Raw genomic sequence first — 27,285 nt, forward strand, 5'->3', positions numbered from 1 at the left:
CAACAGAAGAAATCTGGTGGAGAATATAAGAAAGGAGAATCAAGTCGTTATCGCCATGTTGTCGTCTGTCTTAAATCACCCAATACAGAAGTTGTTATGAACTTTTTAAATGAATTTTATGCCCATCCAAAACTTGAGGTAATTTGTTATAGTAATACGATTTGCATGAAAAAACTTACGTGAAATAAGTTAGATTGCTAGACACTTAGAACATTTCTTTTGACCAAACTAAAACTTGGAAGTTTTACCCTAAACTACCTGATTTTGCACAAGACTTCCTGATTTTCTACAAAACTTCCTGATTTGGCACAAAACTTCCTGATTTTCTACAAAACTTCCTGATTTGGCACAAAACGTCCTGATTTGGCACAAAACTTCCTGATATCACCCATAATTTATAGAACATATATATCCAGGGACGCCTAGATTGTTCTGCCTTGTGGTGTTATGAGTTTAAATAGTTTGTACTGGCTCCGTCATGGGGAATTCCCTTTGGCTAACTGGGAATTCCATGCCTTGGATCATGGGACAGATTCCCAACAGGAACATCATGTCACACATTAAGACACCTAACGTGGGGTCAAACAGCTTTGCAGACATGGGAGGGCTTATTGTTTCTAAAACAACTCTGAGGAGCATCTCGAGGGTAGAATGTAGCAGTGATGTAAATATGTGGTTTACTGTGTCATTGTTTATATATCTAGGTACGTCTAGATTCTTCTGTCCTGTTATAGTGTCTCGAGTTTAAATATATTTACTAATGACTGGGGCATCTTGTAACATTTCAAAAAACAATTTAATAAGCAAAACCTTGAAGTATTTCACATTTGTGTTGAAACAAAGAGTAAATCTTGTTTACGTTATCAGCCTTCTAAGAAACAACTGGCCTGGTGAATATCGAGCTGGCTCGGCTCACTAACCAGATGGTGCTGGGTTTCATCTAAATGTTGACTGAGAAGGGTTCTTGGGATTTGTCCAGCTGAGTTTCCCGCCTAGCAAGGAAAACCGTCTAGTTGTTCGTATGATATGGAAACTGAGGTCCCATATATATACCACTAACAGCACGTTAAAGATCCCCTAAAATTTGGAAATTAAAATAAGGGTAGACCATAGTTTTCCCTCATAGCATACTTCATAGTATATACACGTCTTAATGAGCTTGGTTAGTGCCAGGGGCATTGGATGACCGAAAGGTTAAACCGTGTTCGTTTGATCATAAGGTCTGTCATTGGGACAAGTGGCATGGTTTCGACTCCCTGCTTCCATGTGGCAAGGAATAGAGTTGCTTGTCCAACCGCGTGGTTTTCTTCCGGGTCCTCCAGTTTCCTCCCACTGCTAAAGATCCCTATGCGCCAGGCCTGGAAATAACGGTTGTAGATATACCTGACAAAATGTCAGGCACCAATGAAATACTAACGGACATTTTCAACTTAGTGCTAGACATGTATTAATAATATCAATAAAAAAGACAAATCGCGGACAAAATGACAGGCACCAGAGGTTTAGTGCCAGATAATGTCTGTGACAGGTGCCTTATTTCCAGGCTTGCTATGCGCTAACAAATTATTGAAATGAAATAAAATCAACCATACAGTATGTTGGTCCTAAAATGACCTAGTTTGTGTCGAGTGGATGTTAAACCCCATTCATCTCTATCTATTATTTCAGGAACACTCAGTTGTACTGGTCAGTACAAAGGAACTAGAAAATGATATGCAGATGATATAAAAGATCCAAAATGGGCGAATCGTGTATTTTATATCCGAGGGTCTGCCTTAAAGGATGTGGATCTGAAAAGATGTCGAATAAACTCAGCAGATGCCTGCTTCTTTTTGGCACCAAAAAATGCGAGGGACAGAAACAAAGCAGTAAGTTGTAGATTTTCAATTGGTTGTTTTGATGAAACGTTAAAATCATATTTGACATTTGACCCCCTTAAACATACATTATGCAAGAGTTAAATCTGCCTATTGTAGGTCTTTCTTTAGGCCTGACATGTTATATAACCTATTAATTAGACATTAATTAACATGAAAAGACCTTAATCAACTCTCGATGGCATCTTGTCAGATTTTCTCTGGATTGGAATCCGATTTGCTGCTCAACGCTTATTAATTATTTAATCCAAAAAAGGATAATCGAGACTATGTTTTTTATTGTACCGACTTTAGTAGTGATGACCGAGGCTAGGACTAAAATTCAAACGCTAATATCTCGGTTCAGAGTGGAGCAATCCGACTGATATTTTCAGCATATTCCCTTCACATTATCTAGTTTTTAACAATTGTAGTGCGAACTGCCAGCTGTTTATAATGCCCCTTTAATTTGAGTGAAAAATAAAATGGTTGATCTGTCTTTGTTGAAAAATTTTTGTTGAGATTTAACCAATTTTACACTGGATTGTCAAAACATTATAGCCTCAAATTTTCTACTTTATCAAACTCTAAGATCATATTTAATAGTGCCAAGCTCAAAACGTTTGTCAGAATTATTTTGTTGATTAATTATTTTTGGTCAATTAATTATTCACTTCATATTTTATTAGGATCAACACACTATTCTCAGATCATGGGCTGTGAAAGATTTTGCTCCAAAATGTCGACAGTATCTTCAACTATTTAAAGCTGAGAATAAAATGCATGTGAAGTTTGCTGAGCATGTGGTTTGTGAAGATGAGTTTAAATATGCTCTATTAGCTAACAACTGTTTATATCCTGGTCTATCTACCCTAGTTACGTTATTACTACATACCTCCAGAGGCAGGTAATTACACTTTTATTATTATAATTACACTTTTATTATTATAATTACACTTTTATTATTGCAATTACACTGCCTGTGTTGTAATTACACTTTTATTATTACAATTACACTGTTTTATTACAATTACACTTTCATTAATGTAATTACACATGTATTATTATGATTAAAAATTTATAATTATAATTACACTCTTACTGTTGGAATTACACTTTTAATTACACTTTAATTATTGTAAATTACACTTTGATTATTATAATTACACTTTAATTATTATAATTACACTTATTATTACAATTACACTTTTATTATTTAAAATTACACTTTTATTATTTAAATTACACTTTTATTATTTAAATTACACTTTTATTATTTCAATTACCCTTTTATTATTTAAATCACACTTTTATTATTATCATACTTTTAGTGTTGTAATTACACTTTTATTATTACCTGTCTATTGTTGAAATTACACTGTTATTATTACAATTACTCTAATATTATTGTAATTACACAATTTTCTACTCTGTTATTTTGTTATAGAGAAGGTGAGTTGGCTAATGAACCATGGCAACAAGTTTATGGTCGTCATTCTGGAATGGAGGTTTATCATATACAGCTGTGTAAAAGTTCTTTCTTTAGAATCTACGAGGGTAAAAAATTCACAGAAGCTTCTGTAGATGCCCATCAAAGGTAGGAACTGAAACATCAAATATTGGCTCATTTTTTGTATTTTACATGATTCAACAAATTCATACACAGTTGGTCATTGAGTCAACAGGCGTGGTTCTGAATCCTCGGTTGTACGTGACAAGGAGTAGGGTCGCTTGTCCAACCTCGTGGGTTTTCTCCAGGCCCTCTGGTTTCCTCCCAATGCTAAAGACCCCGACGCGCAAGCAAATTATTGAAATAAAATTAAAACCATATGTTAGTCCCGAAATGACCTAGTTTATCTCTCTGCCATACAACAGTTGAATGCAACGTATTGGAAAGGTGTTTACAGGTTACACGATACAATTATTCTATGGGTTTTATGGCAAATTGATGTCAAGCGCATATGCTTATGCTGCGTCATTGTTCGTTCTTAGTAACTGAATAAAAGTTGTACACTTTAGATCACAAGGTCTGTCCTAGAGTCAAATGGCGTGGTTTCCATCCCACACTTGTACGTGACAAGGAGCAGGGTCGCCTGTCCAATTTCCGGATTTCTCTAGCTGCTAAAGACCCATACGTGCAAGCCAATTAGTGAAATAAAATAGAATCATATGTTAGTCACGAAATAACCTGGTTTGTGTTGAGTTTCTAATCCCATCTCTCTTTTTATAGATATGGTGTATGCTTAGTGGCTGTTTTAGATGTCAACAAATCGGAACCACGCCTACAGTTAAATCCGGGCGCCGATCATGTCCTGAAAGGGTCAGACTTCTGCTTTTATCTGGGAATGACTCGTGAGGAATATTCCAAAATAACTGGCAGTCCTGAAGAGACATCTGTTGATTCGGTCAGAACTAAAAATATTGGTAGGTTAATATGTTTTATCATACATGACTAATGGTGTTTTAGCACAATGTAAGAGTAAATATGTTTTATCATACATATGGCTAATCGTGTTTTAGCACAACGTAAGAAATGTCAAAGCTGCCAAACTGACAATATTTATGAAATATTGCTACGGCCTACTTGTATTTTGATCTCTGCTTTATAGTATACACAGAACCTTAATTGGTTTTTGACCCTCCATCCTGCACAAACTGACAAAGGGAAACAACTCTGGACATATCCTGAGGAATGTTCTCAGCAAACACAGGAATCTCTGATTATAATCTTTGAGTGGCATTTAAGCATCGGTAAACACATTAACAGAACACAGTTTTTATACGCCCACATTTTCATGAGGATGTATATTGTCGTCGCCCCTGTCCGTCCGTCCGTCCGTCCGTCCGTCCGTACGTCCACAATTTGTTTGTGGACTCTCTACAGGTCACAATTCTTGTCCGATTTTGACGAAACTTGAAATATAGGTTTATCCCCAAAAGATCTTGGCTGCTTCCGATATTGGCATGTATCGGATCGAAACTTCATGGATTATGGCCCCTGTTTGTACGAAAAATCACGTTTTTAGCTTGTGGACCCTATAGAGGTCACAATTTTTATCCGATTGATTTTGTTGAAACTTGAAATGTAGGTTTATAACCCAAAGATCTCAGTTCCTTTCGATATTCGCGCATATCGGACCGTAACTTCCTGAATTATGGCCCCTGATTGTACGAAAAATCGTGTTTTTAGCTTGTGGACCCTAGAGAGGTCATAATTTTTATCCGATTTAAAAAACCGTATTAATATGTAAGTTTATTACACAAAGATCTCAGTTCCTTTCGATATTCGCGCATATCGGACCGTAACTTTCTGAATTATGGCCCCTGATTGTACGAAACCCAAAGATCTCAGTTCCTTTCGATATTCGCGCATATCGGACCGTAACTTCCTGAATTATGGCCCCTGATTGTACGAAAAATCGTGTTTTTAGCTTGTGGACCCTATAGAGGTCATAATTTTTATCCGATTTAAAAAACCGTATTAATATGTAAGTTTATTACACAAAGATCTCAGTTCCTTTCGATATTCGCGCATATCGGACCGTAACTTTCTGAATTATGGCCCCTGATTGTACGAAAAATCACGTTTTTAGCTTGTGGACTCTATAGAGGTCATAATTTTTATCCGATTTAAAAAAACGTATTATTATATCACCGTTGCACCCTAAGGATGACTGAGTTCGAATTTCGTGAAAATCGGTCCAAAATTGCCAGACAAAATGGCCGCCGTTCGTTCTCAAATAGCGTAAAAATATGGTATATCAAGGTTGTGGACCCTATAGAGGTCACAATTTTTATCCGATTTTGTTGAAACTTGAAATGTTTACAAGTTTATAACCCAAAGATCTTAGTTTTTTTCGATATTCGCGCATATTGAATTTTAATTTCCTGAATTATGGCCCTTGATTGTACAAAAAATCACGTTTTTAGCTTGTGGGCCCTATAGAGGTCATAATTTTTATCCGATTTAAAAAATCGTATTATTATATCACCGTTGCACCCCAAGGACGACTGAGTTTGAATTTCGTGAAAATCGGCCCAAAACTGACCGACAGAATGGCCGCCCTTCGTTCTCAAATAGCGTAAAAATATGGTATATCAAGGTTGTGGACCCTATAGAGGTCACAATTTTTATCCGATTTTGTTGAAACTTGAAATGGAAGTTTATAACACAAAGATCTCGGTTCCTTTCGATATTTGCGCATATCGGACCTTAACTTCCTGAATTATGGCCCCTGATTTTACGAAAAATCGCGTTTTTAGCTTGTGAACCCTATAGAGGTCATAATTTTTATCCGATTTTGTTGAAACTTGAACTGTAAGTTTATAACCCAAAGATCTCGGTTCCTTTCTATATTCGCGCATATCTGACCCTAACTTCCTGAATTATGGCCCCTGATTGTACGAAAAATCGTGTTTTTAGCTTGTGGACCCTATAGAGTTCATAATTTTTATCCAATTTAAAAAAAATGTATTATTATTACACCAGTACACCCTAAGGACAGCTGAGTTCGAATTTTGTGAAAATCTGCCCAAAACTGACAGACAAAATGGCTGCCCTTCATTCTCAAATAGCGTAAAAATATGGTATATCAAGGTTGTGGACCCTATAGAGGTCACAATTTTTATCCGATTTTGTTGAAACTTGAAATGTAAGTTTATAACCCAAAGATCTAGGTTTTTTTCGATATTCGCGCATATTGAATTTTAATTTCCTGAATTATGGCCCTTGATTGTAGGAAAAATCACTTTCTTCTTAGCTTGTTCTCTATCCATCTCTCGAAAATGTGGGCGTATCCTGCCTGGCAGCCGCTGGTTATGGGATACAATCACTAGTTTTCTTCTAAAAGCACCATGTTAATCTCCTGATTAGTGAGCCAGTGTCATGCTCATTCACTTACCGACACCATGACTCCCTTTAAATCAAAGATAAGGTTATATTATTGAAATCTGAGTTTATATTTTTGAAATTTGGCTTTATATTATTAAAACTTGAGTTTATATTATTAAAACTTGAGTTTATATTAAAACTTGAGTTTATATTAAAACTTGAGTTTATATTAAAACTTGAGTTTATATTAAAACTTGAGAGAAAGAGAGAGAGAAATGGGGTTTAACGTCCACTCGACACAAACTAGGTCATTTCGGGACTAACATATGGTTTAATTTTATTTCAATAATTCGCTTGCGCGTAGGGGTCTTTAGCAGTGGGAGGAAACCGGAGGACCCGGAGAAAACCCACGAGGTTGGACAGGCGACCCTACTCCTTGTCACGTACAATCGGGGATTCTAAACCACGCCAGTCGACTCAATGACAGACTTTATGATACAGCGCGCGCACGCTAACCATTCAGCCATCCAACCCACCCATTAAAACTTGAAATGCTATTACCAGATATTGAGACTTGAGTTTATGTTATTGAAACTTGGGTTTATATTATCAAAAATTGAGTTTATTTTATCAAAAATTGAGTTTATATTAGTTTATATTATCTAAAATTGAGTTTATATTAGTTTATATACTATTCAAAAAAAGTAGGGGATATTTGATTTTGGGGGCATAATACTAAAATATGCAAATGACTACGAAAAAAGTCACTATAGAACCTAACAGAAGAAACATTTCCAGTTACATGTGACGCCCAAACGCACCAATAGCTACCGCATGGAATGCAGGTGATGCTTGGGATCATCATGGGGGTCCAACCCAAGATTTGCACGACTCTGACTTTGAATGTTACAGTCATTGTGGCATTGAATTCCAGGGTGGAAACATCAGTTTAATTGTTTTAGTGACCAGAAAACAAATTTTGATATGCGTCGGCTTACCCAAAATGAAAGGTTACATGCCCTTGGCATGCTACAGATCGGCACAACACAGGCGGTTGTGGCGCGGACGATGAATGTTTCTCAGTCTGTCATAAGCAGGCTATGGTCCAGATACCGTGATACACAATCTGTACAGGACAGACCACGCTCAGGTCGACCAAGGGCGACAACTCAAGCCCAGGATCGATTTATCCATACCTTTGCCTTGAGAAATCGTGTCATCACAGCAAATCAGATCAGCGCTCGTCTTCAAACCGACACTGGTGTGAGAGTGAGTGGCCAGACGATTCGGAATCGACTGCATAGGGGTCACCTTCGAGCCCGACGTCCTCGCGTGATCCCTTGTTTGAGAGATCATCTCATTCAGGCAAGACGTCGTTGGTGTAGGGATCGTCAACACTGGGATAATCGACGCTGGAGCAATGTGATGTTTTCAGATGAGTCAAGGTTCACTGTTGATTTTTTGGACAGACGTAGGAGGGTGTGGCGTCGTCGAAATGAGCGCTTCCAAGACGTTAACGTCATCAGACATGATCGATTTGGAGGTGGTTCTGTTATGGTGTGGGGAGGCATCACTGTTGCTGGAAGAACGGCTTTACATGTTGTTGCAGGGCGTGTTACAGGCCAGTACTACCGGGACAACATCTTGGCAGTCCATGTTGTGCCGTTCGCACGACGTCATGGCCGGCGTTTCATCTTCCAGGATGACAACGCAAGATTTCACAGGGCCAGGATCGTTACAGGTTACCTCCAACAACAGAACATCACCACATTACCTTGGCCAGCACTGAGTCCCGACCTCTCCCCCATCGAGCATGTCTGGGACATGCTTGGACAGAGGTTACGTCAACGTCAACAACGTCCTGCCAATGTCCAAGAACTTGCTGCTGCATTGCAACAGGAATGGGACAATCTGGACCAAAATGACCTTAGACGTCTCATTAGGAGTATGCCACGTCGGATCAATGCTTGTTTGGCAAACAGAGGAGGATTTACCCGTTACTGACTTGGTTGTGATGCTGTGGTAACTTTGCTGTTTGACCCCGGGTATCATTTTACCCTTATAATGGTCAGTCTGTGCCTTACTTAGTCTAACGATCATTTGGAATAAATCGATGAATGTGAACTTCATTTCATTTTGTCATTTGTTTCTTCGTCAGTTTCATTAGGTGACTTTAATAACACTTAAAAATCAAATATCCCCTACTTTTTTTGAATAGTATATTATCAAAAATTCAGTTTATATTATTAAGACTTGAATTTATATTATTGAAACTTGAGTTTATATTATTGAAACTTGAGTTTAAATTATTGAAACTTGAGTTTAAATTATTGAAACTTGAGTTTAAATTATTGAAACTTGAGTTTAAATTATTGAAACTTGAGTTTAAATTATTGAAACTTGAGTTTATATTATTGTAACTTGAATTTATAATATCGATGTTTGAGTTTATATTATTTGTTTGATTTATCTGATAGAATTGATTGCGTCTGAGATACAGAAATGGTTACAGAGTGAAGATGATGCTGATTGTGACGATGAAGAAAGTGTATTTAGTACAATAACAAGTCAACTTGGTAAAACAATATCAGCTAGATTACATAACGAAAGCCAGGATGGTTAGTACCAATATATATATACAGGATTACGCTCTTTGGTCCGCTTTCACCTCATTGTCCGGAAATTTAATCATAACCTAATAGAAGTGCCATACACAAGGGTAGACATAAGGCCCCCATCACAGACTTTATTAGTATAAATTATCTAACCAACCTAGACATAAAGCATCTGTCACCACCTATCACACACAAATTATAATACACTGGACATCGTACAGGGTGGATACAATATGCCTGATTACACAGCATGTTGGAATACTCAATTGTCTCAATACTGGAAGTATTATACCAGAAGGGGGGGACGGGTGTGGATGGCTGAATGGTTAGCATAAAGCCTGTCATTGAGTCAACTGGTGTGGTTTCGAATCCCCGGTTGTACGTGGAAAGGAGAAGGGTCGCCTGTCCAGCCTCGTGGGTTTTCTCCGGGTCCTCCGGTTTGCTCACACTGCTAAAGACCCCTATGCGCAAGCGAATTATTGAAATAAAAATAAACCATATGTTAGTCCCAAAATGACCCAGTTTGTGTCGAGTGGACGTTTAACCCCATCTCTCTCTCCCCCTCTCTCTCTCTCTCTATCTATCTCTCTCTCTCGAATACCGAGAACTTAAAATAGGATGAATTTAACTGTCAGTCAGGTACGACGGCAAATATATCTGAAACAAGAACTCTAGTACAACATTTTATCCTGGGGGTTGAATCTACTTGATTTCTATTCCCTCACAATCATGAACAAGAGAGAGAGAGAAACGAGGTTTAACGTCCACTTGACACAAACCAATTTTATTTCAACAATTTGCTTGCGCGAATGGGTCTTTAGCAGTGGGAGGAAACCTGACGACCCGGAGAAAACCCACGAGGTTGGATAGGTGACCCTACTCCTTGTCATGTACAACCGGGGAATCGAAACCACGCCAGCTGACTCAATGCCAGACTTCATGATGCAATGCACTAACCATTGAGCCATCCACCTCCACCCCCACTTCCAGTCATAAACAATGATTTTCAAATAACGAAAAGAACTGGGGACCATAGTTCTTACTACAGCATATTGATAGTAACGGGGAAAACCTGGTGTTTTGAAAACGATACTCAGACTCTTAAAGGCTCAATACCACTCTTGTTGTAACAGAATAATATGTCCCACTCTTTATTCTAGTCAACAAATTGTACTATTTTACAATATTCCAATTAACTGGTGATACAAATTTCATCTTAAAACACCTAATTTAAAAAATTGGAAAATTTCAACTAATGATTTGAAAAGCCTGAAGTAAAGCTTTTCAAATGTGACTTGGATTTAAAAATATTTTCGATTCCTCTGGACAAGTGAAATAGTATGTAATGGATAATTTACACAACAGGTAGGACACTTAAACATCTAATACTTAGAATAAGGCTATTTCTTATTTTCTGGACCTGTCAAGCCAGCAAGAGTGTTGTTGTCCCTTTAAATGGCTGTATTGAAAAACCCGGTGATTTGAAAACGATAATCAGACTCTTAAATGGCCCTATTGAAAATTCTATTGTTCTTTCTGTGAATCAGTGTCAACACCACTCCTGAAGATGAAAAACGATAAAGATCTCGGCAAGAATCTAGATCCAGTTACAGCTGAAAAAGGAACGGAAACACTGGAACGATTTCCGCAACAAGAATCTGGGAAAATTCTGCAGTATTACGATGATATGGGACAGGAAAGGTGAGCTTTAGTAACAACTGTTGGTTTATACACTGATTCAAAAACTGATTTGTTTAGTTAATGTTTCTTGTTTTTAGCGTTGAAATCCTGCAAATTAGTAACCACACACTACCAAACACAAAAACATGAGGGGGCGGGATGTGGGGGCTGTCCGAATGGTTAATGAATGCTTGTTAGATCAGAAGGTCTGTTATTGAGTCAAGTGGTGCGGTTTCGATGACAAGGAGTAGGGTATCACCTGTCCAACGGTTTCCTCCCACTGCTAAAGACCCCTACGCACAAGTGAATTATTGAAATAAAAATTGAACCATATGTTAGTCCCGAAATGACCTAGTTTGAGTCAAGTAAACGTTACGATCCATTTCTCCCTTAAGCAATAAAATGAAAGAAAAATCACATGATCTCAAAATTGTGGCAAACATTAAATTTAAGAAGATTGGCCTAGTTTTTTTAATTTAATAGAAGTAGGTCTGTCTTCATTTTGAATGTCGGGGTTGGGGGGTGGCTTGGATGGCTGAATGGTAAGCACGTGCGCGCTGTATCATAAAGTCTGTCATTGAGTCAACTGGCATGGTTTCGATTCCCCGGTTGTACGTGACAAGCAGTAGGCTCGTCTGTCCAATCTCGTGGGTTTTCTCCGGGTCCTCCGGTTTCCTCCCACTGCTAAAGACTCCTATGTGTAAGCGAATTATGGAAATAAAATTGAACCATATGTTAGTCCCGAAATGACCTAGTTTGTGTCAAGTGGATGTTAAACCCCATTGAAAACTCACAAGGTTGGACAGGTGATACCCTACTCCTTGTCATGTACAAGCGGGGAATCAAACCCACGCCATTTGACTCATTGATAGACCCTATAAACTAAAATTGAAAAGAAGAGTATGGGGTTGACCTAAACAGAACATTGTATTTGATGAATTTTGTGGATTATCAACTTATACATGATCCATTGTACCAGTATGTGTAACCGGTAGATCGAAGGGGGATAACTCTACTTATTTAAATTTCTATCAATGAAATATATTTTGATTTTGTTACAGTTTTATAACAGGACCACCTCCAAGTACATTATACGTGGGAACTAGACGAACTATATGTTATCTTCATAAAGAGGCTCGACCATTATGTTGTACACAATGGGGACAGGTACGTTCTATGGCATATCTTTTAACAGTTACAAATACTAAACAATTACTTACACAATAGGCCTATTTATTTATTTATTTTTTATTTATTTATCTATTTAAAGATATTTATCTTTTTACAATATTTATTTATTTATTGATTTATTTATATTTATCTATTTACGATATTTATTTTTTATTTATTCATTTTTTATTTAACAATATTTTTCTATTAACGATATTTATTTTTTATTTATTTATTATTTAACGATATTTATCTATTTACGATATTTAATTATTTTAGGCGTGTGAACATTGTTTATTTTATGTTTATTTTAGGCATGTGAACATTGTTTATTTAAAACAGCTAAAGATGATCGGTGGGATCAACAGTTGATTATTCTGGTAGCAGGATATGGTAGTACAGGAATTTATAATTTTATCGTACCATTACGATCAGATTATCTTAGCGTTAATAACCTCAGTCCTATTATTCTTCTACTTGAACAAGAGTAAGTCAGACATTATTTCTATCAAATAAAACAATTTTGATCAAGTGTAAGTTTGTCATTATTTCTATCAAATAAACCAAACAGCACCACAATATTGAAATGGAGTCAGTGTGTCCTTTCCTGTAATATTTCTGAAGTATATCTCGTTAACCACTCAAGAGGAATCTTTGTACACACATAAACTTATCGTGAATTTATGCTAATCAGAAATTTCTCCTTTCAATAGTTTTTGTGTTCCACAGAAACAAATCAGACTTTTTCCAAGGCAGATATAATGGGATGGTCAACCCTATTTGCTGCTCATCTTGTACATTAATAGTATTCGTGTACCTTTCAAAACATGTACAATAACATTATCTATCCCTGTACCGTCTAAAACATTTCTAATGGTGTGTGTGTGGGATCGCTGATCGATGATTGAGTTTGCTTGTTTATAAAAGTGGTTGGTTGGTCGATTGGTTTAACCTGTGTGTTTTAGGTCATAAGCTCTGTCACTGAGTCTGTTAAGCCAAGGCTTGTACGTGACCAGTAATATGGTCACTTATCTAACCTTGTGGATTAACACCCTGTAAGCTGTCAGAATTGAACATCCATTGACCATGTGGTCAAAGGTTACAGTTTCTAACTGTTGTGAAATTCTCTGACCTATTTTTGTAAAGGTATTAAATTAATAGTTTTGGGTATTTTTACTGTTGTAAAGGTTTTAGATTATAAGTATCGGATATTTTTATTTTTTCAGGCCGGATGTAATGTTTATTGAAACTATCGCACATTTCCCATTGGTTTATTGGATGCAGGGGAAAATGACGAAGTAAGGTTTTTATTTCTACATACAAAGTTCCTGTCTGCGCTCCTTTTCTCAAATTGAACTTTTCATCCCATAAATGCCCAGATGTAATCTTTACAGTTGGGTGATCCAACACACACGCTTTAGATCATAAGTTCTGTCATTGAGTCGGGGGATCACGTGGCTAAGTGGGTAAGACGCCGGCTCGCTAGCCTGGAGGTCAGGTGTTCGATCCCTGCATTGGCCGAGAAAGTTCATCCAGATTTTCAGGCGCGGTTTCCCCTTGTCAGTGATGCAGGACGGAGGGCCTGACACGGACAGCTGTCTAGTCGTTCAGATGGTACGAAAAACCAAGGTCCCGTGTGTACACATTGGCGTGCACGTAAAAGATCCCTTGACAGTTGGAATTCGATAAAAGAGTAGGATATAGTGCTGCTGCATGGGCAAAATTTTCCTCATATCACACATTGTATGGCGTATGCCCGTCTTCATTAGCCGAGTCAGAGCAGACCAGTAGGACGTTAAACCCCATTTCATTTCATTGAGTCAAGTGGTTTAACCATTTCTGTCTCTTGCCCTTGATTGAAGTTAAAGACAACAGATTATTTACCCTCTTTGTATCATATTTCACGACTTTACGAACCATGTTACCGTTGTTTTACAGTATTGATGATTTATTAGTGGCTGGTATAAACAAGGCTACACATCTGGTTGTTGCTAATAAGGAGAGTGATGCGGACGCCAATGAAGAGATTTTAACCGATGCAGAAACAGTTGTTACTGTTCAAAAAATAACAAAGTTAGTCGTAAAAAAAATTTATTACTGAAAATTAGGAACTATTGGCACCATAAAATTCTTTTTGAATTGCAAGTAGATTTTGTAATTATCAGTAATTTGTTGACCAACGTTTTGACCAATGCCATATTGGTTGAAATTGTGCTATTAGACTAGTTCGGTTACAGTTGAGGTTAGAAAACACTGAATGAAACATTGTACACAGAGAATCTAAGGAAGTTTAAACATGTTTTTACATAGTTTGAGGACACCTTTTTAGTTTTAGATTTATAAATTGTTTTTGTTAAATTGGTAAGAATGCCCCATGCTTAGGCTTCCTACTCAGTGTATACTCTTGAAAACATCATTTAAACTCAGTTTTTTAATAACTTCCTCACCTAAAGAAAGACTCCCCAAGATATGGGGCCCTTTTCAGTGCTCGGCTCTTGGGCGGTCCCTGATTTATTTGCCCTCAATTAACCTGTATGACAATTGCGTAAATCAGATGATAATTTTCCTAAGTTCTGGTGAATCATGTTCGTAATCGTCGTAGTTTTTATTGCCTGGCAAGCTATCTTTTTTGTGTTCTTTTTTTCAGTTTGTTTCCCTCCACAAATGTGATAACAGAATTAAATGATGCTACCAATATGAGATTTATGCAGTTTCAAGCCCACGATGCCTACTCACAGTCTATTTCTAAATTAGAAAAAGTGAGATTTTAATCATAATTTCAATCCTTTAGGCATATTTAAACCAATTTTATTACAAATAATTATTTTTATTACAATAATGATACCTTTTATTACAAATGATCTGAGTTGTGGAGGGGGGGGGGTGGATGGCCGATTGGTTAGCGCGTACATGCTCTATCATTAGGTCTGTTATTGAGTTGTATGTGTCCTACCTGTTGTGTAAATTATCCATTACATACTATTTTACTTGTCCAGAGGAATCGAAAATATTTTTAAATCCAAGTCACATTTGAAAAGCTTTACTTCAGGCTTTTCAAATCATTAGTTGAAATTTTCCAATTTTTTAAATTAGGTGTTTTAAGATGAAATTTGTATCACCAGTTAATTGGAATATTGTAAAATAGTACAATTTGTTGACTAGAATAAAGAGTGGGACATATTATTCTGTTACAACAAGAGTGGTATTGAGCCTTTAAGAGTCTGAGTATCGTTTTCAAAACACCAGGTTTCCCCGTTACTATCAATATGCTGTAGTAAGAACTATGGTCCCCAGTTCTTTTCGTTATTTGAAAATCATTGTTTATGACTGGAAGTGGGGGTGGAGGTGGATGGCTCAATGGTTAGTGCATTGCATCATGAAGTCTGGCATTGAGTCAGCTGGCGTGGTTTCGATTCCCCGGTTGTACATGACAAGGAGTAGGGTCGCCTGTCCAACCTCAAGGGTTTTCTCAGGGTCCTCCGGTTTTCTCCCTCTGCTAAAGACTCCTACGCACAAGCAAATTATTTAAATAAAATTAAACCATATGTTAGTCCTGAAATGACCTGGTTTCTCTCTCTCTCTCTCTCTCTCTGGGGGATTGGATGGCTGAATGGTTAGCACCTGCGTGTTGTATCATAAAGTTTCGAATTCCCGGTAGTACGTGACAAGGAGTAGGGTCGCCTGTCCAACTTCGTGGGTTTTCTCCGGGTCCTCCAGTTTCCTCCCACTGCTAAAGACCCCTACGCGCAAGCGAATTATGGAAATAAAATTGAACCATATGTTAGTCCCAAATTTACCTAGTTTGTGTTGAGTGGAAGTCAAACCCCATTTCTCTCTCTCTCTCCTCCGGTTTCCTCCCACTGCTAAAGACGTCTACGCGCAAGCGAATTATGGAAATAAAATTGAACCATATGTTAGTCCCAATTTTACCTACTTTGTGTCGAGTGGATGTCAAACCCCATTTCTCTCTCTCTGATTTGAGTTATCTCCCTTTTGTCTATAGTTGTTCCTAACGTTTATTATTTCAGAAATTAAAACAAGAGACCAACTCCAATTTACCACATCTATTCCGTCTACCGTTTGCCTCGGGTCAGGTATTTAGTGCTGGTATGTTAGACAGATTACTGTATCAGGTAAAATATTTTAAATTATAATTTCTTCATTTTATCTTTTAAAGTAAGTGCTGGAGGATGCCACTAAATGCTAGCAAAATGGAAAAGACAAACCCGAGGACAGGACAAACTGCAGGAGAACCGAACTAGAAGACTAAGACTAACTTGCGGACAAGAAAAAAACTAAACTAACATTGTAAGCTATAAACAAATATGAAATCAAGCTAATGGATCCAAGGTTAGCCGTAAGCATCCACTGTTCTGTACGTTATTAAGAGAGATGGTGTCTTGTTTGATAATGTCTTTAGTGTTCGCAGATACAAATAAAATTTACGTTTTAAAGCAGGGCTGGGGGTAATGATAATGGTAATGGAATGTCATCGTTACATTTTTTAAGTAATGGCCATGTAATGGAAGATTTCAAAAGTAATGAGTAATGGAAATGTAATTGATTAAATTCCAAAAATCATGTAATGGGCAATTACTTTTCAATTACATTTTATGGCACATATAAATGTTTCCAATATAACTAGCCTCAAATTTTATAGCATCAAAGAAGTAATTTAAGTCTATCGGACACAAATCCAATTCATATAATTTTAAAAAAAGGTTTGAATTAGTTTTAATGAATTATAATAGGAATAAGAAGGCATTAAACATTTTCTTTTATTACTTTTTTGTAATGTTCATGTAAGACCTTTATTTAGACATGTAACCTGAAAAGAGGATTTCTGAAAAGATGTATATTGTAATCAAAGATTAGTGCTAATTTGCAGGCAATCACATATAGTCAATCACATAGTCAATCAGTCAATCATTCTGTTTTAAAGTTCTACAAACCCTTGAAGACTGAATCATGAAATCAGTAGAAACTGACCAGAACTTGCATTTGGACTTGATTGAATTTTTTAATAGCTTAAATGCTGGGTGTCATACATGAGATTGTGTGAGCTGACTGTTTCTAGAACATCTGATACCACATGTTATAGTTAACAAACTTTCCTAGTACATGTTGTATCTTTGTAGAAAACTATAAATTGGATGAATTGGTCAACCCATGGCTGTAGAAGTTTAAATGGTGCTGAAATGAAATGAAATAGTGTTTCACATTCTATTTTTTTGCTCCAATTGGGCTAATGAAAAAGGAGGGTGCTAACTGGTTAGGTTAGGGTTGGGGTTAAAAAAACTGTGTGAACGAAACTTTGTAGCTTTGGAATAATGACATACAGTTAGGTTAGAGTTAGGGTTAGAAAACTCTGTGAATGAAACTTAGTAACTTTGGAATGACATACAGTTAGGGGCCAGATTTACCTACTTTTGGCGGCTAGGTCAAACTTAACAGTGGCCCCTAAGATACCTGTTGGTCCTAGGACAATGGCCTACTATTCTGTGATTCCTGGGACAATGGCCTACTATTCCGTGGTTCCTAGGACCATGACCTACTATTCTGTGGTTCCTGGGACAATGGCCTGTCAATAAACTATGGTAACACATATATTTGTTTTATTTTTCAGACATTTGTAAAAGGATATTTGATAAGTTTTGTGAGATTATTACTGGGTATTGACGCTGAACAAAATTCAGGACATTTATCTAGTGTGAGTATTTTAAGATATAAGAACAACACAAACTTTGTCAGTTTGAATTCAATAAAGAAGAAGAAGAAAGACTGGTTTCCGAGCAAAATTGTTCCCTTCCCCCACCCTCAGTTATGGTTTTGATTCCCAAGTTGTACGTGACAAGGAGTAGGGTCGTCTGTCCAACCTTGTGGGTTTTCTCTGGGTCCTCTGGTTTCCTCCCACTGCTAGAGACCCCTACGCACAAGCGAATTATTGAACCATATGTTAGTCCCGAGGTCACGTAGTCGTGTCGAGTGGACGTTTAACCCCAACTCTCTCTCTCTCTCTCTCTCTCTCTCTCTCTCCACCCTCGGACGACATTGTACTCATAGAGGGAGAGAGAGAGAAATGGGGTCATTTCGGGACTAACATATGGTTTAATTTTATCTACATAATTCGCTTGCGCGTAGGGGTCTTTAGCAGTGGGAGGAAACCGGAGGACCCAGAGAAAACCCACGAGGTTGGACAGGCGACCCTACTCCTTGCCACGTACAACCGGGGATTCAAAACCACGCCAGTCGACTCAATGACAGACTTTATGATACAGCGCGCGCACGCTAACCATTCAGCCATCCAACACCCCTTGTACTCATATAAATGAAAATTAACCATATGCTAGTCTCACAATGATGGTATTATTGTGTTGATATCAACCATATGTTAGTCTCAGAATTATGGTAGTATTATGTTGATATTAACCATATGTTAGTCTCAGAATTATGGTAGTATTGTGTATATGTTAGCCATATGTTAGTCTCACAATGATGGTATTATTATGTTGATATGAACCATATGTTAGTCTCAGAATTATGGTAGTATTGTGTTGATATGAACCATATGTTAGTCTCAGAATGAACAAAGTATTGTGTTGATATGAACCATATGTTAGTCTCAGAATTATGGTAGTATTATGTTGATATTAACCATATGTTAGTCTCAGAATTATGGTAGTAATGTGTTGATATGAACCATATGTTAGTCTCAGAATGAACAAAGTATTGTGTTGATATGAACCATATGTTAGTCTCAGAATGACAAAAGCATTGTGTTGATATGAACCATATGTTAGTCTAAGAATGACAAAAGTATTGTGTTGACAAGATATTAAAGCCAATTCCATTCTTTTGGAAGCCATTAACAATCTTTGAACATTTTTATTGACAGTCTGAGAACTGAACTAAATTATCTCCCTTGAGTCTTCAGTAAACCTAAATGAAATGAAATTTAATGGAGTTTAATATCCTTCTTTTCTGCAAGGATTAGGCTAATGAATACGGACAGACACTCTACAGTGTGCTATGAGAAAATTTTGCAAGGATTAGGCTAATGAATACGGACAGAAACTATACAGTGTGCTATGAGAAAATTTTGCCTGAGCAACTGATATAGATATCACAGAAAATAATGAAATAATAGAATTTTGTTCTGGATATTGATGTAGACATTTTAATTTATATTTAAAGGTTCGAGTACGTCGTGCTACATTGGCCCAGTTTCCCACCTACAATGACCTCTATCAGGGGTTAAGTTCCACCACCGGGGAAATACCCATAGCTATTTATAGAACAGAGAGACGTCCTGCTTTATCCGTATCATCTTTTGATGAAAAACCTGTAAGTTAAAGTAACATGCCATTATCATATTAGAACACCTAGTACCACCTGTTATACCCACTAGAGCACCTCATACCATATCTGATTCCCTCAGAACACCTAATACCACAACTTATTCCCCCAGAACACCTAATACAACATCTTATTCCTACTATAACATCTAATACACATCATATTCCCACTAGAACACCTAGTACCACCTGTTATTCCTACTAGAACACCTAATAATAATAATAATAATAATAATAACTTTATTTAATGAGGATAGTCCATCTTATTCGCCCAGAACACCTCATACCACATTTTATTCCCACTAGAACACCTAATATCACATCTTATTACATCTTGATCACCTAATATCGCATCTCTTATTGTATCACTATTTATATATTATTTCAGAAATACTACAATGGGCTATTATTGAGAACATTTTAACTTATAAATCAATGAAAACTTTTTTCTTTTCTTTTCTTTTTTTTTTTTTTACAAAATATGAGAACCTAAGTTAAAAGTTTTTAGAATAGTTGGAGTTTATTTATTTAAACATTTTATGTCTATGAAGTCATAGTGAATGATTTCAATGTTTAGGTCTGCGAACTTTGATTTGGAGAATATTATCAATTTCCATGCTTGACAACCATTTAAAACTGTTTTTTTCAATCATACAATATATTGTTTCTTTATTTCAGTTCTCAAACAACAATACTAAAATACGCCATAACAATATTCGATCCCGTCCATCCATTCCTGCAAAGCTGTTCGTCCAACAGGATGAAGATTTTGACCAGCCGAGTGAACTGGTGTATAGTCGAATGAGAAGTTTGGATTTAAGCGACGACATTCCATGTAAGTGTTTTACTGTAGCTGGAGGCAGACCATCATATTTCAACATCCAATATTAACATTATAAGATCCCGTGAGAATCAATAGTTTGTTTCGTTTTTTATAGTTTACAATTTCGTTTCATCTATTTACTACAATGGATCAGGAAAAGTTGTTATAACAGGCGTTCTAGTTGAAGTGAGGGATTAGCCAATGAAATAGTCTGTTACGGCGAGTTCTTGGCGTCCTCTGCACGGAACTGTGGGCAAACCCCTAGAAACGTCAACACTGATTGATTAATCAATGTCTGACGTCATAGGGTCAAAAAACGCTTGTACAACTGGTCAGATCTTCGTGTTGTGTAGGACATCGAAAGTATAAAAAGAAGGAAACGAAATAAAGACCTGTATTGTAATCAGATTGCGTGAGATTGTATTTGCATCTTGCCAGCGAGAGCGTGTTTTCGAATCCCAGGTTGTACGTGACAAGGAGTAGGGTCGCCTGTCCAACCTTGTGGGTTTTGTCCGGGTCCTCCGGTTTCCTCCCACTGCTAAAGACCACTACGCGCAAGCGAATTATTGAAATAAAATTAAACCAAATGTTAGTCCCGAAATGACCTAGTTTGTGTCGAGTGGACGTTAAACCCCATTTCTCTCTCTCTCTCTCTGCCAGCGAGAGTCGGTGCGTGCACAAGCATAGAACCTGTCTCACAGCATTCTGCTTTTTTTATTTCATACCACAGGGCACACAATCGTTGCATGGCAACACTATATTTCATGAGGTCAATATTTAGATGTACTATGATTGATTTTTCAGATGAAAGTGTAGCAGAGAGAAATATTCTATCATATGTAATAGTTAATCCTTCGCCGAAACGTAAACTAAAGAACGGTGACATGATGTAAGTATTTAATAACAAGTTTAATGTCCACCCGAAACAAACTGGTTTATTTCAGGATTAACATTTTATGGTTCTTTTGGTGGGCATACGTAATACAGTGTGCTATGAGGAACATTTTGCCCGGACATTGGCACTACGGCCTACTCTGATATCGAATTCCAATTGGCAAGTGATCTTTTATGCGCACGCCACTGTGTACACAGGACCTTGGTTTTCCGTCCCATCCGAACGACTATACAGCTGTCCTTTGCTGCAACCTCGGTCCTGCACCACTGACAAGGAGGAACCAGCCGGAAATTCCCGAAGAACTTTCTCGGCCAACGCAGGGATCGAACAAGGACCTCCACGTTAGCGTGCCATCCTGACTCCAGATTTATGTCAAAAAAGAACGTAAAAATGACGTAAAATTTACATTATATCAACATCATTTTCTGACGTTACGTCATTTCCTGACGTTTGCGTGTCAAGGTCTTACTCACTGAGTCACCGTGGCTCCCAGCAACTGAGACGTTACATGCGACTGGAAGACCAGCAGCTGACATCCAGTTTCTGCTACCTGCCTGTGTTCTACTTTTCAGGCAACTACTTGTGCTCACTTTCTCTAAAATGGTCAATCTAGGCGCAAATGAGAACTGATCATGCTTTATAACAATGGGGGGGGGGGGGGGGGGGTGGATGGCTGAATGGTTCTACTTTTCAGGCAACTACTTGTGCTCACTTTCTCTAAAATGGTCAATCTAGGCGCAAATGAGAACTGATCATGCTTTATAACAATGGGGGGGGGGGGGGGGGGTGGATGGCTGAATGGTTAGCAGGAGCGCGCTGTACCATAAAGCCTGTCATTGAGTCAACTGGCGTGGTTTCGAATCCCCGGTTGTACGTGACAAGGAGTAGGGTCGCCTGTCCAACCTTTAAGGTTTTCTCTGGGTCCTCCGGTTTCCTCCCACTGCTAAAGACCCCTACGCGCAAGCGAATTATTGAAATAAAATTAAACCATATGTTAGTCCCGAAATGACCTAGTTGGTGTCGCGTGGACGTTAAACCCCATTTCTCTCTCTCTCTCTTTATAACAATGATCCTTTCTATCTCTTTATCTGTAAGTTCATCTTCTGGACACCGCTGACAAGGACTGCTGTCTTGTTCGGATGGGACGAACACATTGACATGCATGTAAGAGATCCCTTGACAGTTGGAATTTGATATAACCGTAGGCCGTAGCGTAGCTGTCTAGGCAAATTTAAACTCATAGCACACTGTATGACGTATGTCCGTTTCATTAGCTCTGTCGGAGCAGAACAGTAGGATGTTAAACCCCATTTCATTTTATTTTTGTTGATCTATTACAGATACGTCATCCAGCCGAGTTCCATGTTTGCTGTACCAAATAAACTTAAATGGAAATCTCCGAAAGTGCCTCGTAGAAACTTTGACAATGAATCTGATTCAACGCCTATTTTATCACGACCTACTCGCATTAGTTGGAATTTACCGGCATATCACAACAACTCTTCAAACGGCAAGAGTCCAATATCAAATGAAGAATTTGAGAAGCGAAAAAGATCTAAATCAGAATCTCAAGCGTAATGTGGATATTCTGCTGATGATGTTGTTCGGTGGATTGAAGGCAGCTTATATAAAGAGATCTCAATCTAAAACATTGATACTGGTCATAAGAATCAGTGGTGGTTAAAATGTGGACCATTATCCTGAGTTTAACTGGAGCTATTACTGTATTGGTCGTCACCTGGTCAAATTGTTGAGGACCATCATCCTGGAACTTTTACTGTATTGGTCGTGGTCAACAATTGGACTATAATCGTGAACTTGACTGGAACTTTTACTGTATTGGTCGTGGTCAAAATGTGGACTGACTGGAACTTTTACGGTATTGATGGTGGTCAAAACATGGATCATTATCGCCTGTTTATCTAAAGTGTTTGAAATATGAAGCACTACCGGGGGCGTTCGTCTACAACTATTACTGCCGGTAAATATTGTATCCACGATTCTATGATCTGAAATAGGTTACCACAAAGTATGTGTATTTGTTGGTGTTCACATGCTTCATTCCTGTGGTGGTTCCTTAGATGTATACTCATGGCCTTTGGGACAATGGTTGGGGTGAAGCTATGAATTTATTTTATTTCTTGACATCACATCCTGTTTTAACAACCTCGTCTCTGTATCAAAAGTTATTTAATTCTTGTCAACTGGTGTGTATGGTGTTCACGGCCAATATCAAATGTTACACACAACTTGTCAGCTAATGTTTATAGTAATCACAACCTAAACATTATCAAATGTTACACAACTTAAATTGTATCAAATGTTCAGGTTGTAACTGGTGTATATGGTATTCACAGCCTGACCAATATCAAACGTTACACAACTTGTCAACTGTTGTCATGGTAATCAAAACCTACACGGTATCAGATGTATACAACTGGTGTTTATGGTAATCACAACCTTAACAGTATCAAATGTTAGCAGTTTGTCAACTTGTAATCACAACCTATACACGATCAAATGTAGACAACTTGTGAACTGGTGTATATGGTCTTCACAACCTGACCAGTATCAAATGTTAGACAACTTGTCAACTGGTGTATATGGTATTCACAACCTGACGTATATCAAATGTTAGACAACTTGTTAACTGGGGTTTATGGTATTCACAACCTAGCTAACTCTAAAGCAGATTCATTCAATAAACGAATATATTGAAATTACTCAATAGACCATTTTATTTGAAAAGAACATTGGTTTATTATTATGAACTCAAGTATTGGAAGTCTACACATTTGACAATACACACACCCATAAAAGTTTTAAAAAATTATTTAGAAAAAAATGTATTATTGTTTACCAAATCACCAATAGAAGATGACACTGGCCATATGTTTTAATTGTGAGTTGACCATTCCACAATTCACAAACGGAAAGTGAAAATATTTCACGTGTATCAATATGGTATCAATATCCACTCTCCTCCATCCTCTGTTTCGCCAAAATATTCTTTACCTTAAATGCCTAATAGCTGACTAACTCTATCAAAATAATGCTGTTAGGGGTACTTAATTCCAAGACATCTGTTTGTGGTGATAGTAAAGGGTAGACTGACGTCGAGGTGACATTGGCCAAATTGGAGTTAATTGGTTCTATAGGACTTGGTGGTTGGGATGGCCCAGTGGTCTAGAGTGCCGCGTTTCGACCTCTAGCTGGCCGGTCACCTCTGGTTTGCGGCTGTGGTTTCAAATCCCTAGTGTGAATGTATGTGGCTTGGAGATAGGGGGTGCCTTCCGGGTCCTTTAGAGGTCTATTCAGTGAATGGCCCATGCGTTGTACTTGATAACGAACGGTAAATGTCACCTACACATTATTTTTATAAAATAAAAGTCTGATTTTTCCAGACACCGCAGAATACAGCTTAGGACACCGGTCTCCATTTCCAGATGAAGACTAACGGGTTTAAGTTGTTTGAAAACATATCACATACATTGAGCTGGTTGCGCGGCCCTGAGATAGGGGATTTTAAAGGATTTGAATACAAAATTAAGAAGTTTTATTCTCCCAAATATAATCAGGATTGGCCCTTTAAACACTAAGAACAACATTCCAAAGGATCTAACTAGTTAGAACAACTGCCCACATAACATTATAAGGATCGGTTAACTCTTTTAAACGTTGATTTAACGTCAGGAAATTATGTAACGCCAGGAGAGAGAGAGAGAGAGTAGGTCATGATACAACGCGCTAATCATTCACCCCACCCCCCCCCGATCACTATTGATATTATCATGTATATGTATATACTCCTTATTAATATGTCTCATTAACACGCATGTTTTTTTATTATCTTATTCTTTATATTGTTTATTAAAACTAACATAAGAGATTAAAATTGTCGTATTACGTCATTCTTATAGTCTTTCAAGATGGAGTTTGTCATAATTTCCGACAAACACATCATATCGATATCTATAACAAATTGTTTTTATTTTTGTCTAAATATTTCTAAACAAACCAATCAATTTTTTTTAATTTCCTAGAAAAGGAGACGAAAAGCTTTTTTTATTCAAATATTATGTGTTTCATACTGTAACCTTCATATTTTCATGGTAAATGGCCTGTGGGACAAAAAAACTATTTTTACTCAATTTATAATAATTTTTAAAATTATTATAGAATTATTATACAGTCTTTTACAAAAGTTTTTGACAATTTTGATTCGATCGAAGAATTCTAAGAGCTCGTTTGTCCTACTGAAACGGTGCACGTGCGCCTGAAGGAATATTTGAGTTTTATACGTCCACATTGCATGTTAGGTTCGTTGCTTTCACCCTTTTACAATATCATTTTAAAATTCGACAGGATTTATTTCTCTTTGGGTTCCGAAAGAACGACATCTGTCGAAATTCAGTATTCGACAAATCCCAACTTATGCAGGTATCGCCCAAGTTGAAATTTATGCAATGTTATAAAAGTGACATTCGGCAGATTTTTACCTCTGATGGCTTGTTCATACAAGTGTGGGGATTGATTCCTTAACTTTTTAATCGAGTGTGGTGTTATGGTATCGATGACCAAGGAGCCAATTTACTGTTCAGGTCTATTATAATTACGACTGATTAAATGTGTTCATGGTTTGTTGTTTAAATAGGAATTGACAAAAAGCATAAATAACAAAATAACAATTACTTGGCTTTTATTAGAGCGACTTTTTAACTAGACTTCTCTAGTATTCATCAGACAATCTAACTAGGCTTCCCTCCTGTTCTTCAGGCATTTGAACTAGGCTTCTCTGGTATTTTCCAGGCATCAACTAGTCAATCAACTTGGCTAGGGCTATAGTCTTCATCGGGCATTTCAACTTGGCTAGTCAAGTATTCATCGGGCATTTCAATTTGGCTTCTCTAGTATACACTACCCCTGTCTTCATCAACCCAGTCGGGCGGAACACTGGGACGTTAAACTCCATTTCATTTTATTTCATATTCATTGACTGTTACACAAGCCTAGTTGAAACGTTGGTATAATAAAAGCTAAGTAAATGTTATTTGGTTATTTTTAAGTATTTATGTTGACGATTTGTTGGTATGTATTGTTTTATCATCTGATTGTTTTGTATATTAGTATTTATACAATATTTCTATTTTTGTACAGTAATTAATACCATAAATAAATAATATAACAAAAATAGGAATAGTTTTTTTCTGAACGTATATTGTGGACGTATATTGTCGTTGCCTCCGTCCGTCCGTCCGTCCGTCCATAAGTGTTTGTGAACACTTTACAGGTCACAATTTTTGTACGCCCACATTTTCATGTGGACATATATTGTCGTCGCCCCTGTCCACCCGGACATCCGTCCGTCCGTCCATAATTTGTTTGTGGACACTCTACATGTCACAATTCTTATGCGATTTTGACGAAACTTGAAATATAGGTTTATCTCCAAAAGATCTCGACTGCTTTCGATATTGGCATGTATCGGATCGAAAGTTCATGGATTATGGCCCCTGATTGTACGAAAAATCACGTTTTTAGGTTGTGGACCATATAGCGGTCACAATATTGATTCAATTCTGATGAAACGTGACATGTATGTTTATATCCCAATGATCTTGGTTCCTTTCGATATTTACGCCCATCATAACTTCCTGAATTATGGCCCCTGATTGTCCGAAAAATCGCCTTTTTTTTTTAGCTTGTGTTCCCTCTGGAGGTTACAATTATTATCCAATTATTATTTAAAAAACTGTTTGTTGATGAAACTTGAAATGTAAGTTTATAACCGAAAGATCTCGGTTCCTTTCGATATTCGCGCATATCGAACAGTAACTTCCTGAATTATGGCCCCTGATGCACGAAAAATCGCGTTTTTAGCTTGTGGACCCTATAGAGGTCATAATTTTTATCCGATTTAAACAAACCGTATTAGTATATACACCCTAAGGATGACTGAGTTCGAATTTCGTGATAATCGGCCCAACACTGACAGACAAAATGGCCACCCCTAGTACACAATTAGCGTAAAAATATGGTATATCAATGTTGTAGACCCTC

At 37.3% G+C, this 27,285-nt stretch overlaps 1 protein-coding gene across 2 annotated transcripts; it reads left to right on the plus strand.

Moving 5' to 3' along the window:
* LOC126822667 (potassium channel subfamily T member 1) lies at window positions 1-26,391 on the plus strand. Of its 2 annotated transcripts, XM_056101114.1 has the most exons (18): window positions 1-138; window positions 1,669-1,868; window positions 2,546-2,763; window positions 3,304-3,453; window positions 4,087-4,280; window positions 9,165-9,305; window positions 10,850-11,003; window positions 12,044-12,149; window positions 12,467-12,639; window positions 13,379-13,450; window positions 14,091-14,225; window positions 14,800-14,911; window positions 16,181-16,285; window positions 17,779-17,862; window positions 19,347-19,496; window positions 20,186-20,342; window positions 21,135-21,219; window positions 22,566-26,391. In XM_056101114.1, exons 3-18 carry the CDS (start codon window positions 2,636-2,638, stop codon window positions 22,801-22,803), a joined length of 2,184 nt encoding a protein of 727 aa, XP_055957089.1. In that variant the 5' UTR covers window positions 1-138; window positions 1,669-1,868; window positions 2,546-2,635; the 3' UTR covers window positions 22,804-26,391. The 2 variants fall into 2 exon arrangements, with proteins under 2 accessions (XP_055957089.1, XP_055957090.1); XM_056101115.1 differs by lacking the exons at window positions 1,669-1,868; window positions 2,546-2,763; window positions 3,304-3,453; window positions 4,087-4,280 and having other exon boundaries at window positions 2-138.
* The last annotated feature ends 894 nt before the right edge of the window (window positions 26,392-27,285 follow it).

This window comes from Patella vulgata, chromosome 5 (assembly GCF_932274485.2).
Source record: "Patella vulgata chromosome 5, xgPatVulg1.2, whole genome shotgun sequence".
NCBI lineage: Eukaryota > Metazoa > Mollusca > Gastropoda > Patellidae > Patella > Patella vulgata.

What these genes read in the sequence shown, in the direction of transcription:
- LOC126822667 (XM_056101114.1), top strand. Translation starts at nt 2,636, where the DNA reads ATGCATGTGAAGTTTGCTGAGCATGTGGTTTGTGAAGATGAGTTTAAA. An exon ending in ACATAACGAAAGCCAGGATG is followed by an intron (nt 9,306 to 10,849) that starts GTTAGTACCAAT and finishes TCTGTGAATCAG; the next exon opens with TGTCAACACCACTCCTGAAG. An exon ending in CTAAAGAACGGTGACATGAT is followed by an intron (nt 21,220 to 22,565) that starts GTAAGTATTTAA and finishes GATCTATTACAG; the next exon opens with ATACGTCATCCAGCCGAGTT.